Source organism: Chelmon rostratus, chromosome 9 (assembly GCF_017976325.1).
Source record: "Chelmon rostratus isolate fCheRos1 chromosome 9, fCheRos1.pri, whole genome shotgun sequence".
NCBI classification, from domain to species: domain Eukaryota; kingdom Metazoa; phylum Chordata; class Actinopteri; order Chaetodontiformes; family Chaetodontidae; genus Chelmon; species Chelmon rostratus.
The window spans coordinates 12,227,588-12,240,593 of NC_055666.1; the positions used below are offsets into that span (position 1 = coordinate 12,227,588).

A 13,006-nucleotide genomic window follows, 5' to 3' on the forward strand; every position below is an offset into this window, starting at 1 on the left:
ATGTCGGACGAGGAGCTGCCTTTGCCCGAGGATCAGGCTGTGGACACCGGCATGCTGCCGTGCTACAGGCGGCTGACTCGACTGTACTGCATGAATGGCGGACATCACCTCCAGATCCTCCCCGATGGGACCGTGCAGGGCCAGAGGGACGACAGGGACGTTCACAGTAAGACCGCACCGCACTGCGCATTTCACGCCTAGCTCAGGCCTGCAACATGATGCGTTCACTTACCTTACCTTACCGCAGGTGTGTCAGGTTCACGGAGCCATGTGGAATGCGGCAGCCGGTTACTGATACTTTAAATGGGGATGCCGCTCATTTTCAGTAGCTCTGCACTGGTCTGTTTGACTTTGAAGGCCGATTTATTGAACTTACCTACATGTGGAATAAAATGCAGAAGTACAATAAGTAGCACAGACCTGTGACAGACTGGGTGTAGTTGAACTATTATGGCCTACTTTTAAAATATTCATTTTCTCAGCCATTATAGAAATATTGGCCTTTTAATTCGTATCAAATATGAAGGCTCATGCCGCAAACATGTCAACATTACTACTTCTGTTGTCTATTAATTTCCAAAGGTATGTCACGTGTTCTATCAAACATCTGGCCAGAGACAACAGATGCAGATTTTAAACCTTTCAGGTGAAGAGGCTCCATGTTTTATACTTCAGATACTGGAAGACTGGAAAGATTGACACCTTCAAGACAACACATTCATTCGGTCACCAGCATGACGGTGCTCTGAAGTTCATGTGGCTGAGACTCTATTCAGTTTCATTTTGTGAGACTCGAGACCTGCAATCGTTCATGTCAGTCGTTCAGCTCCAGAACAAACACTTGAAACTGTTCAGTCTTCTTCCGCCCACTCATCTGCCAGCTGATGAGCGGAAACAACAACAAGAATATTTGGGGCTGACACAGAAACCTTGCCATCTTTGCCCTGCTTTCAGCTGTTCTGAAGCTCAAAGCTGTGGACAGAGGTGTGGTGGTCATCCAAGGAACGGAAGCTGGGCGATATCTGGCCATGAGTGACGAGGGGCGATTGTACAGCTCCGTGAGTATCTTCAGGCCGCCTGATGTGTGTAAATCAGTACATTAAGCGTAATGACACATTACATTGATCACTCACCATTACTCAGTCTTAATCTAAACTTTGAACCTCAAACCAAACAACTAAAGTGCTGTCAGCTGTTGCTGCTTCTTTCCTGTTTATCTCTCAGGCCACAGTGACTGATGAAAGTTACTTCCTGGAGAAGTTGGAGGAGAATCACTACAACACATATCTGTCTCAGAAGCATCGGGAGAGGAGCTGGTACGTAGGCCTGAAAAAGAACGGAAAGCCTAAACTGGGTCCGAGGACTCACGTCGGACAGAAGGCCATCTTCTTTCTGCCCCGACAGCTGCGCGACTCCAGTGAGTGAACGCTCAACGCGGCGACACCTCCACCCGAACCTGGACATGAAGCTGCTCCAGGATGGATTCTTTTCTGTTCAGATACACACATCTCACCATTTTAGTTCAGGAACTGGGCCGGAACAAGACATGAAGAACTGGTGGGAAGGTGGTTGATGGATTAAGATCAGTAAAGATCAAATGTATGTCGGTTCTTGTTAGGATTAATATTCACACAAAAGAGCAGCTGGTCCTCGACCTAACCACTGTGCACGTCATCCCATCATCATCATTTTAGTCCATTAACACAGCATCCCAGCTTATTTGGCAGAGGGTGGGACAGAGGAAATGTGAGGAGTGAACAACAAAACAGACACACACCAGGAGTGATTTTATCTCAATTAGTGGTTCTCAGACTAAAGGGCATTATAAGTAATTGTGTGGGATGAGAAAACAATGAACAATAATATACCGTATATGCTGTAATTAGACACAAAAAAACCCTACTATATTATTAGTAAATTTCTACTTTTCTAAATTTTTTCCAGATGTCAGTAAGTGTTGGTGGAAAGTTTGGCCACAGGTGGGAGTAATGTTGAAAAGGTCTCATTTTCTCATGAACTAAAGCACCAGCTTGGATGCATAATGACACACAGAACCCACCGCACTGAGAATTCTGCTGGTTTGCGGGATGTCATGTGCTCTTTGGAGTTTGACTTTCCTGTAATCTATGCTTTCCTCTCCAGAAGTGATTCATTGCTCTGTATATGCCGAGGTGCCACAAGCTGAAATATTTCATATTTCCAACAGTTACACTTTCCTGCCACTAGATGCCACCAATGTGTAAAACCACACAGAGAACCATTAACATACATAATGGCTGTGGCTCTGTTGCACTCCCTTTCCAGCCAACACCCCATCCATAATACTAACCTGTAAATACTGTAATACTGGAGTGGTATGACACTGCATATCGTGGGGACATACTGGACCATAAGGCTCAGTGGCACCCCAGTCAATAATCCAGACAACTCAGAAATCACGCATTAAAAGTGACATTTATTTAACACTAAATGTTTTCTGTACAGATTCATATCAACAAAACCCAAAGGTTGCAGCTCTACACCACATAGAAATAAGCATAATGTCCGTCTGTATCAAAGCCATGGCAGAAGTATGAAGTTAACTGACGAGGCAAACAGTTCAGTTTGCTGGGCCACGCTAATACCCATATTAACTCCTCCCACTGTCGACACTGGTTAGATGTTCAAAAACTGCATTACCCTGACATGCTGTTTCCTCCACAGTATAAAACAGAAAAGCAATCCTGCACCGCTGCATCACTCATTCCTTGTTTTATATGTCTGCGGTTTCAAATAACGATGGAAACGTCCTCTGGGTTTTATTGGTCATATTTCTAAAAGTGCACCTGCATTCAACATTCTTCGATATAGTTTTGATACCCACACGACAGCTAAAATCTTACACCTTATGAATCATTAAAAAAAAAAAAAAAAAAAAAAAAAACAGATTTCCCATCCCCATCTGTCGATTAAATCTTAAGGCAAAACCCTCCTGAAAATGGAATAGAGTTATTTTTATGCTCTTAGATCATCTGAAATGTCTGAGTGAGATCATTAACAGCTGAAATCCAGACAGCCAAGCCTCTTTTCTATCATCACAGAGCTTTTCACTGACAATGAATGAGACGCAGACTCCACTGACTCACCGAACAGTCATGGAAAGGTCAAGCTGTTACATCTAAATGAGCTATTCAAAGGGCATGAGCCAGAAAATGTGCTCACATGCCCATTAAAAAAAACAAAAAAAACCAAACATCTTTGTGGCTCCAAATGTCCAAAACAGTTGGTGTCCCCTTCACTGTTAACCAAGCTGCTCCGGGGTTTGTAACTGGACATTTGTGGCCATCTGGTTTCGGGGCTGCGGCTCGTTTGTGTTTAACAAGACAAACTGCAGCATCTAAGATCATATCTGTAACCTAAATTCGATTTCCAAAGTGGATAGTTTCACCTGATTTAATGCACAACAAAACATTTACCAGGTAAAATCATACCTTCTGAAACATGGATGTAATTTTGGTGCGCTCCACTGACACTGTGTTTGAATCACAAGCATGTACAATGAGACGATGCCCTCACCGGACAGTTTCTAACACCTTAGAAGCAGCAGGCAACTCTGCCCCCTCCTGGCTAAAAAAAAAGGGCAACACTACTTAAAGCCAACAGGTGTGAAATACGTGCTAATCCATAAATCACCATTTACAGCCTAATGAAAGCTCTGCAAGTGTATGTGGTATCTAAAAAACAGCCTATAATAGTCACAATAAAACCATGAAGTGAGATTAGTGCAGATTATAAAGTGTGCTGCATGCTATGGCAAGTCTACGGAGTGTTGTATTAACTAATACCTGTTGGCTTCAAGTGTCACCAACATGAGACTCCCCCTATTTATTGACCTTAAGGGCAGATGCATGCTCATATGCTACCATCAAATGATATAAGGCATTACTTATACATTACAGACAGATGTAAATAGCACTTAACATTCGCCACTAATGAATACATTAAGGGACTATCACTGTTAACCATTCTCCATTAATAAAGTTTCAAAACAAAATAAAACAAGTGATATAATTCCTGAATATTTTATTGAGAGTTGTCTTCATCTATAACTTGTCTGGCCGAGTTCTGTCTTCACGTAAAGTTTGAAAGTCTTCACGGAGTTGCTGCTTGTGTCAGTCATGTCCAGTTTTTCCACAGCCAACATCCTGAATTTGGGTTAAGGGAAGATGTACAAGTCAAATCTAGAAAAGGGCCGGATTAAAGTGACACTTTAACTTCAGCCACTCTTAATCTCCTGTATTTTACTTATCAACATGAGGATGTAATGTGTAGACCCTGTTAGCATGGGTTTCTGCTTGATCCTTGAGCAAATTACATACAGGTCTTACACTAGCTGGGAGGTAACCCCATGAATTCTCATGTCAAGAATTATCAGTACTCTATGAAGTTTTTCTTTCTTTTTTTTCTTTTTAACAGGAATATCACTTCTTCTTGACACTGTAAAAGAAAAATCAGGCCAAGAAACTGATCGATTCGGGTGTGTTATGCTGCAGCAGCTAATGCAGCATTGAGCCGCTAGCAGGCTGCAGAGGTCGGGTAAATTTATCAACCGTTTTTCAGATTAAACAGGCTTGTTGTCTATAACTGGTGCAGTGACCCTGACTGCTTTACTTACTAAAGAAACATTTTTAATTTGTGTGGTGAGTAATGGCAGATATTTCTTTTCTTTTTTAATAAACAATTCAGTCTCATCATTGCCTTAATCTCATCACGCAGTGTGACCTGAGCCCTGTGTTCATGTTCAAAGACTTTACCTCTAATAGATGAAGAGTACCCTTGTTCGGGGAAGAGTGGCATAGGTGGGATCAGCCAGTTTACGCACTCTGGAGTAGTTAACAAAGCCTCTGATGAACAGCATGAAGCCTGGACGGAAAGGAAAAGATATAGAACACAAGAAGTTAAAATAATACCACAGAAGATTGTTGACCAACACGTAATCATGGGAACTACCGGGACAGGCTATTCATTTATAGAATAATGTCTATAACTTACCCAGAGCCAGGAACACCCACCACAACCAGTACTGTCCATCAAAGTAACCAGGGAAATAGGTAGAAAACTGGAAGAAATACAAGATGGAACCTGTTAGGTGCTACGACATTATCCTACAAAGTTATCTGAGTCTTTCTGTGGAGCAACACACATAAGAACGAGTCAATCTGCACCATCTGTTCTGAACAGCCATTTAGTAGCTGAACTGGTGGTGGTAATTATTTCTTGAATGGCTCTTACCCTGACAATGAGAACCCATTTGATGAGGGACAGACCGAAGCCAGAGATGGCCCCGTATCTACCGGCGGCTGATGTGGTCAAACAGAACGACAAGAAGAAGCCGATCCAGTTGAAGAGGAATGCCACTGGTGACAAAAAAATCAGAAATAATGTCAAAGAAAGAACGTGTTAGAACGACACCAAACTGCCGTGGACCATGAACCCACAAATAAAGCATGACCAATAGACGGAGGAGATTTTTAATCAAAGATGTCAGACGTTTTATAAGTCACCAAACTGGCTGGCACACGTTCTCCTCCTCCTCCATATTTTGCTGTGAGTGAACTGGCATTTGCACCCAGGACAGTAACAACAAATGCTAATGTTAACGTGAACGAGTCCATCTACTTCATGCTGTATATAAAAGGCAACATGTATATATATATAAAAGGCAGCACCCAAAACCAAATCAGAAACCTAAAACCTAAAAATAATAATATGTATATGTATGTGAAGGGAAAGTTCATCTATTTCATGTTCAGTGACCAGGTTTCTATAAATAAGGAAGCACCCAAAACCATCAGATCATTTATAAAGTGGGACTGAAAATTTAAAATAATAAGTCATCCAACTTCATAAAACAATAAGAAAAAAAGTCAGCATTTACTTTTGGTTTCACATTGACTTAAACTGCAGCTCAGTGGGTGAAAGTCCTGTGTTTTGACCATGACCTCCACCCTATCTGTACTTTCCTCTTTGTCCTCTTTATTCTATGTTACCTGATGACGGGTGTTAAGAGCTGAATTGCTGCTGCGTGACTGTTCTCACCTGGGTGGAAACAGGCATGCCACATGAACAAATACCTAATAAACATCTGGCTCTAAATCAGTTCTGTAATAGTGAAACTGAATGTCAGTTTGCTCTTTTAGAGAGAAGGGCTGTTCACAAGTCAACTGCTGAAATGCTAAACGAGTTCTTACTGAAGAAAGTGAGCATGAAGATGCCATCATTTCCTATTCGCAGCTGGTCAGCATCCTCAAAGTCATCTCTGGCCACAAAGTCGTCCTCCTGCACCCACAGCAAGACATATGCAGATATATTACAACAAGCCAAGTTCACCTCTGATTTCTACTTCTACTTGAGAAAGTACTCAGTAATTAAGAACATATCTAAATGTTTGAAAATTAGATCAATTTACCGTGACTCTTCCAGTGACCAGGGGGATGGCTGCCTCTTCTTTGCTTCTCTCAGCTTCATCATAGGATGGCAAAGTGGTGGCAACGCTGTAGGATGGAGGGTTGGGAAATCTTCCTCCATCTTCCTTGTATTCAAAGAAAGCTGTGGAGGGAACAAGCAAATGACTTCACATCCATGCACAGAGGTCTTGTCTCAAAACAAACTCTTCTAAATAAAATAAACTCAAGAGCACAGCTGGCATTGCAATACATTGTACTCAAGTATCATTTCCGTAGGTTGGGATAATATTTAAGCTAAAATCACTAACTTTTTACACTTCAAATATTCTGGAGGCTATTATTGCATTTGTAAAGTTGCTCAACTTATTGGTAACAATATAAGGTGAAAATGTCATTGACTGACAAGGAAACATGAATATTAAAGTTATTTATTGAAGCTGGATTGCATTTGCATTGTTAACAGTGATGTTTGGCCCAACAAACCTGATCAACATTATTATTTAGAATTTGGAGACAATCTCCAACTAGGGCTGGGCATAAATGGTGTACGATGTATTTAATATTTAGGGACAGTAAAGAGAAACTGTGTGAACGTTAAGCTTCATTTGAAGCCAGAGCAATAACCAGAGCAGTAGCTTTAGATGTGGGGGAACTGTTTCATGTTGCTTTTTGTGTAGTCTCACATAGTCACACCTAACATTATCTCCACACTGCAACACAAGCTGAGCTGGTTTAGTTGTTACAGGAAAGCTCCCTCTGCTGCATGTCAGACTATGTGTCTGTTGGTACCTTACCTTAATGTACTTGATAGACATGCCCCGTGGTGCACTGACTGTTGTACTTATATAATACAGTTTGGGTTTTCTGCCAAATAAATGCTGTCGAGATGCCTAACCCTACCCCCTGACTAGCTCTGAGAATGAATCACATTACATTCACTACTTAACCTACATTACGGGGCAGTTACTCCTTCCAAAGCACATGTAGGTCTATAGTTTCATTCCTGTATGGAGCCAATAAACACATCCTTTTTAGTAATAATTTTTACTCTTGTAATACTATGATATAATACCACCACCATAAAAACAACAGAATCCATCTCCAACCACACTAAGTGTGCAATTGTCAGTATTCTTGCCCTCACTATACAGTTGGATTTAATAACAATATATACATTAAAAAAAAAAAACATTACAGATTGCAGCTGGTGATAGAGACCATCTTTCACCAGTTTGATCTCCTTTTAGGACACTGTATCTGGTCTGCACTACTCTACTAACAGACAGACACAGATAAATACACACAATATGGATAAGCTAAAATTATTCTATCAAAAAAAAAAAAGAACAATATGTTTGATGTTAATGGCGATGTTAACAGCAGAACTCAAGGTTAATGTTGGCTGATTCACCAGCTGTCATTAAGGTATGATTGCTGACAGGCAAAAATCTACTTTCACTTTCTTCAAAAAAGAGAAGCAGCAGCAGCAGCAGACAATTATGAAACCAGACCAGGAGGTAAGAGGACAGAAGAGTTACATCAAGGCGAAAGACATTAGTCATAAACAGTATGCGATGATTATCGTTTATGTTCTGTCCAATACAAGTCAAGACTTTTATCTAGGTCATTTAGCAACTATGCAGAAAGCTCCTTAGTGTTGTTCAAACACACACAGCACTGAACACGATAAATGGACTCACCCAGGAAGAGCTCGAGGCTACACCTACTTATGCAACATAATGACCCCTGTCCTCTTAAGAAGTGAGATTAGAAACATCAGACCACTCTGAAAGGCCTTGTACACAAGCTATTCCCCTCTACATTACTCCTTCTAAGGCTCAGAGTGTACGGCATATTAGAGCAGCAGGTTGACAGAGCCATATACATATTTATATTTACGTAAGTACTGTACTTCAGTACACATGAGTTATGAGCTATTGGAACATCATTTAGATTTCACTGGAAAATATTGTACAGTTTTCCATTGTTCTGAATATTTCTTTATTGGCTGTAGTTACTTTTTACTTTGCAGAGTAGGTTTGTTATTCCGAAAAACACCGGATGAGCTCATAAAATTTTAGCCATTATTAGACTTTACAGTAGTCAGCAGTACATGCAGTTGGTGAAATAGCTTCAACATTAAAATACTCATTACAGGTTGAGGCCCAGACCATAAAGGATGTGACTCTCAAATACATACTTGCAAGATTAATGTGACACTGTGGAAAGAACTATTCACAAAGATTACTTTTCTTTCTTCGACACATTTCACCGCAAGTACTTTTACACTATTACTACTTAACTATGTAAGACTTTCACTTTTAATTGAGAATTAGTATGCAGGGGCACTGATATTAATGGATTCAAAAATTTCTGTTTGTTCTGAGTTATCTGACAGTATGTGATGGAGCTGTGAAGGTTTCTAACCTGCATTTGCTGCAGCAATACTGCTGTAGGGTGGTGGTGCATCCGGGGCAGGACCCTCCTGGGATGACTGGGCCGGCTCCTCCTCATTCACCAGCTGAGGAAATAAGTAATACAACTTGGTTCAAACTTGAATTACATCCTTTAGGAAAACTCTCCTTGCTGGCTATGATTAATGAAAACTCAAAGCACCCCTTGGTTTGCACACCCCACACCAACTTAGGCCAGGTACTGAAAAAGCACAATACAGATGGACTGGAGGTGCAACCAACAGCACTAATGTCGCACTTGTTTAATGCACTATGCAACAAGTGGTCATGATAGACATGTCTGTAACAACTCCTTCCTTCTAACAGTAAGGACTGGCTGCACTGCACAGTCACCTCTGATGCATAATTAAAACTACAGAGCCCAATTTACACTGCCATATAACCTGTGCACCCATTATCTCACACATCATCTGCGTGTGTCAACAAATGACCAGGCACCAGCCACATCACATTAGTATTCTGATCCTGTTCTGTCTCTGGAGTTTACATGACTGACAGACTGCTGGTCACTGATCCAGGACTGTCAGGAAGTGAAACGGTCTCGGTTCAAGGCTACACGAAGTGACAGTACACAACATTCCTGTTCAAACCAGCCAGTGCTAGCAAACGCTACGACTATTTAACTAGCTAGCTCCTAAACGAAAACAGGTCACATGAGCTTCAAGTTATATGTGACGATTTCATGATCATGCAATTAATAGTTCACTAAGATAAGATATTTGTCGCTCATTCAGGCCCGCCCGTAACCAAATGTCGGTTGAGCTCGTTGTTTTCCTCTAAGTGACAGGCTAATGTTGACTAGTGTTAGCTGACTGGGCAGCGGCTAACGCTAGCTGTTAGCTCCGTTTTAGCGTGCCAACAAAATGTTACATACCTCTTGATATCTGACATTGCTGTTTTGTTCTGCCATTGTGGAAGAGGAGCGAAATATATAAAGCGTCCTCTTCACACTTCAGATACAAAGATGTGTTATGTAAAAGGAATCTCGCCAACGAAGTAGTAATAGCTAACGTTGCCTCCTAGTCGGCCATCTCCTGCCTTGTCCCCCTCCTGACGCCCGGATTGTAGCAGGCTCTCATGTTGCCTTCAATGCTGTCGGATTTTTCCACAAACACTGCTTGCGCATGAACGAAAACTGTGCGAAATATACTTAAAGTATCGAAAATATAACTACTGCACAGTGTTACACAGTATGTTATATCGTTGTATTACCAATGATAACGGGCAGTGCTTAAATGTTGAAGGTGACACTCAAAAGGTTGAATATTGACTCCATATCATTGAGTAATTTTAAACAATTCATCAAAATTATGATTTAAAAAAAATTATGAAATTATGAACTTAATATGGCAACCACTGAAAAATGGCTGTCATATAAATGTAGTCAATCAATGATTTGTTAATTTTTAACAGAGGGAGTGGCCCAATGTCTCCCCCGAAATAGCTTGTTACAGAGCTGTTTTGCTGTGGGGGTGTATGTACAGCAGCACAGACAATACTGAATGATCTTTGAAATATTATGGGAATTTATGTATTCTTGCATATATATTATGTAAGAATACTACAGAAGTGTGTCTGTATGATCCTCTCGCTCTTCCGCGACCATGCGTTGTCACTTTTATCATGAGGGTGGCACAACTATAGAGAAGATGGGTTACAATATAGTATAGAATTGCGTGTTTATGGGATGGTTTAGAGAATATAGATCCAAGGGAAAAACTGACAAAAGAGCCTGACTAAGAGACAAAGGTGCAGTTACAAATAGATCTGCAGCTTCAGCACCATGGGTTTATCAATACACAGCACAGTTAGACTACTGATATGGCAGATCTGTGATCGAAGCCATTTTAACTTCCTTAGTGTGATAAAGTTGAAAGGGGTTTTGTGTCATCGCATCCAGCACAAATCAGGATATAGACGCTTACAATATGAACGTGAAGGCAACATTAGTTGAGTTGTCATGTGACCTGACAGAAGGAACAGACTGACCAACTCAACACTATCCCCAACCAGACAGAGATATGAAAATTTAATTGGTAACCCCAAACAGTAACAAATTAATTTTGACTATTTCAATACCTATACCTATTCTTAGGTTTAATACATCCCTTTCTGGGTGAGTTCACATGTATGGGATCCTGCATTTGACATTTCCTGCACTCATTTTTCTCAGTGCCAAGTAGTGATGATGATGTTCTAATGTGTCGACACTCACGCTTGTTTCATCTTAAATGCCTCTGACTGCTCATCCACATCATTGCGTCGCTGGTCAGTTTGTCAGTTTGTCCACTTTGATGACATCTTGCTTCAGTTTTCATGCTGATCGTCCTAGAAATCAACGGGAAATAACGGAAGTGATGTTATAAATTATCACAGGTATTATTACTTTCATTTGTAATGACGCCTTCAGTTTTTATGTGGTGAGAAGTTCAACAGGAATCGTCTGGATTAAGATATCAATTTAACTTTAATTTTGTATGACTGGATTATTTACTACAGACACATTTTAATGGCATGTGACACTTGGTGTGTGGTATTAAATAAACAGTTTAGTCCCACCGTGACCTTAATCTCATCACTCAGTGTAACTTGAGTCCTGTTTTCATGTCTCCGATGACAAACATGACTGTGGCCAGATTAATACACGTTAATGTTAAACGATGATGTGAAGGGAAAGTGCATCTATTTCATGTTCAGTGACCAGGTTTATATAACTAAGGAAGCACCCAAAACCATGATCATTTCTAAAGTGCGACTGAAAATTGAAAATAACAAAGTCATCTAACTCTATAAAAGAAAGAGAGAAAAAAAGCCAGCATGTACTTTTGGTTTCACATTGACGTGAACCGTAGCTTAGTGGGTAAAAGTCCTGTGTTTGAGCCATTCAATCACCACAACCTCCACCCCAAGTGGACTTTGTCGAACTTTATTCTGTTACCTGATGACGGGTGTAAAGAGCTGAATTGCTGCTGCGTGACTGTTCTCACATGGGTGGAAACAGGCACTCCACATGGACAAATAATTAATAACCATGTGGCTCTAAATCAGTTCTATTAAGGTATATGATCAGATCAACTAAATATCAAATATATGTTAGATTAGGTATGATCAGGGTAATCTGATGTTTGGAATGTAGACCATTTTTAGTTGTGGTATGTGAGGCCACATAAGGTCAGATCAGGAAAAGGAAAACCAGAGGTGGTAAAGTGTATAGAGGGGCTAATAGGATGTAAACCTCTCAAAGAGGTAGATATAGATTGATGCAAAGGAAAACATTCCTCAGTGGCACATTTGCCCAGAACATGATCTGGTTTTTGAATTAGGAAAGGTATGGGTGGAGTAAGACGAAACACCATGCTATATATTGTGATGTCTGTATGTTAAGGGCAGAGTCTTCTGATGTGACCCTGAAGCTGATCTGATACTGCTTGTTAAAAAAAGTCTCTTCAACTCAAGCTTGTATCAGCAGAGTCCTTTCTACATCATCATCATACCACTGGCTGATAAACATCACTATAATAGTGAAACTGAATGTCAGTTTGCTCTTTTAGAGAGAAGGGCTGTTCACAAGTCAACTGCTGAAATGCTAAACGAGTTCTTACTGAAGAAAGTGAGCATGAAGATGCTGGTCAGCATCTTCAAAGTCATCCCTGGCCAGGAAGTCGTCCTCCTGCACCCACAGCAAGAAATATGCAGATATGTTACAACAGCTTGTGTTCACCTGTTTTCTTTTGATGTTTTGTTTGAAAACTCTGCATTAGTACATGACAAGGGACCTAATTTAGAAAAAAAATCCAATATGGAATTAAATTGCATCCAAACAAATCCGTTTTAATTGCAGAACTCAAGGTTATTTAACGTTGGTTGATTGGGAGCAAAAACTGTATCTGTAGTCATGTCTCCACTAAAATATTTAAAAGAGTTGGCTTGCTTTGTGTGTGTACTTAGAGCAGCACCAATACTACTGAATGATCATTGAAATATTAGAGGAATATTATTCAAATACTACAGGCAGCACTGAGTCTCTATGATCCTCTCCCTCTTTCACAAGTAAACGTTGCTACTTGTCACTTTGATCATGATGGT

At 40.5% G+C, this 13,006-nt stretch overlaps 2 protein-coding genes across 2 annotated transcripts; one reads left to right on the top strand and one right to left on the bottom strand.

Annotated features, from left to right (window-relative positions):
* On the top strand, window positions 1-1,425 carry fgf1a (fibroblast growth factor 1a). Its single transcript, XM_041944554.1, has 3 exons — window positions 1-166; window positions 955-1,058; window positions 1,225-1,425. The coding sequence occupies exons 1-3, from the start codon at window positions 1-3 to the stop codon at window positions 1,423-1,425; spliced, it is 471 nt and encodes a 156-aa protein (XP_041800488.1).
* A 1,010-nt stretch (window positions 1,426-2,435) lies between these two features.
* LOC121611767 (NEDD4 family-interacting protein 1-like) lies at window positions 2,436-9,970 on the bottom strand. The gene is made up of 8 exons (XM_041944456.1): window positions 9,795-9,970; window positions 8,874-8,967; window positions 6,449-6,588; window positions 6,231-6,318; window positions 5,272-5,396; window positions 5,032-5,098; window positions 4,794-4,902; window positions 2,436-4,184 (listed from the first exon to the last, which is right to left on the bottom strand). The coding sequence occupies exons 1-7, from the start codon at window positions 9,828-9,830 to the stop codon at window positions 4,796-4,798; spliced, it is 657 nt and encodes a 218-aa protein (XP_041800390.1). The 5' UTR covers window positions 9,831-9,970; the 3' UTR covers window positions 2,436-4,184; window positions 4,794-4,795.
* Between the last annotated feature and the right edge of the window lie 3,036 nt (window positions 9,971-13,006).

Excerpts from the sequence above, each read along its gene's own strand:
- fgf1a (XM_041944554.1), top strand. The coding sequence starts at position 1 with ATGTCGGACGAGGAGCTGCCTTTGCCCGAGGATCAGGCTGTGGACACC. Across the intron at positions 167-954 it reads GGACGACAGGGACGTTCACA|CTGTTCTGAAGCTCAAAGCT; the intron begins GTAAGACCGCAC and ends CCCTGCTTTCAG. Across the intron at positions 1,059-1,224 it reads AGGGGCGATTGTACAGCTCC|GCCACAGTGACTGATGAAAG; the intron begins GTGAGTATCTTC and ends TTTATCTCTCAG.
- LOC121611767 (XM_041944456.1), bottom strand. The coding sequence starts at position 9,830 with ATGGCAGAACAAAACAGCAATGTCAGATATCAAGAG. Across the intron at positions 6,319-6,448 it reads TGGTCACTGGAAGAGTCACG|GAGGACGACTTTGTGGCCAG; the intron begins GTAAATTGATCT and ends CTGTGGGTGCAG. Across the intron at positions 5,099-5,271 it reads AATGGGTTCTCATTGTCAGG|TTTTCTACCTATTTCCCTGG; the intron begins GTAAGAGCCATT and ends TATTTCTTCCAG.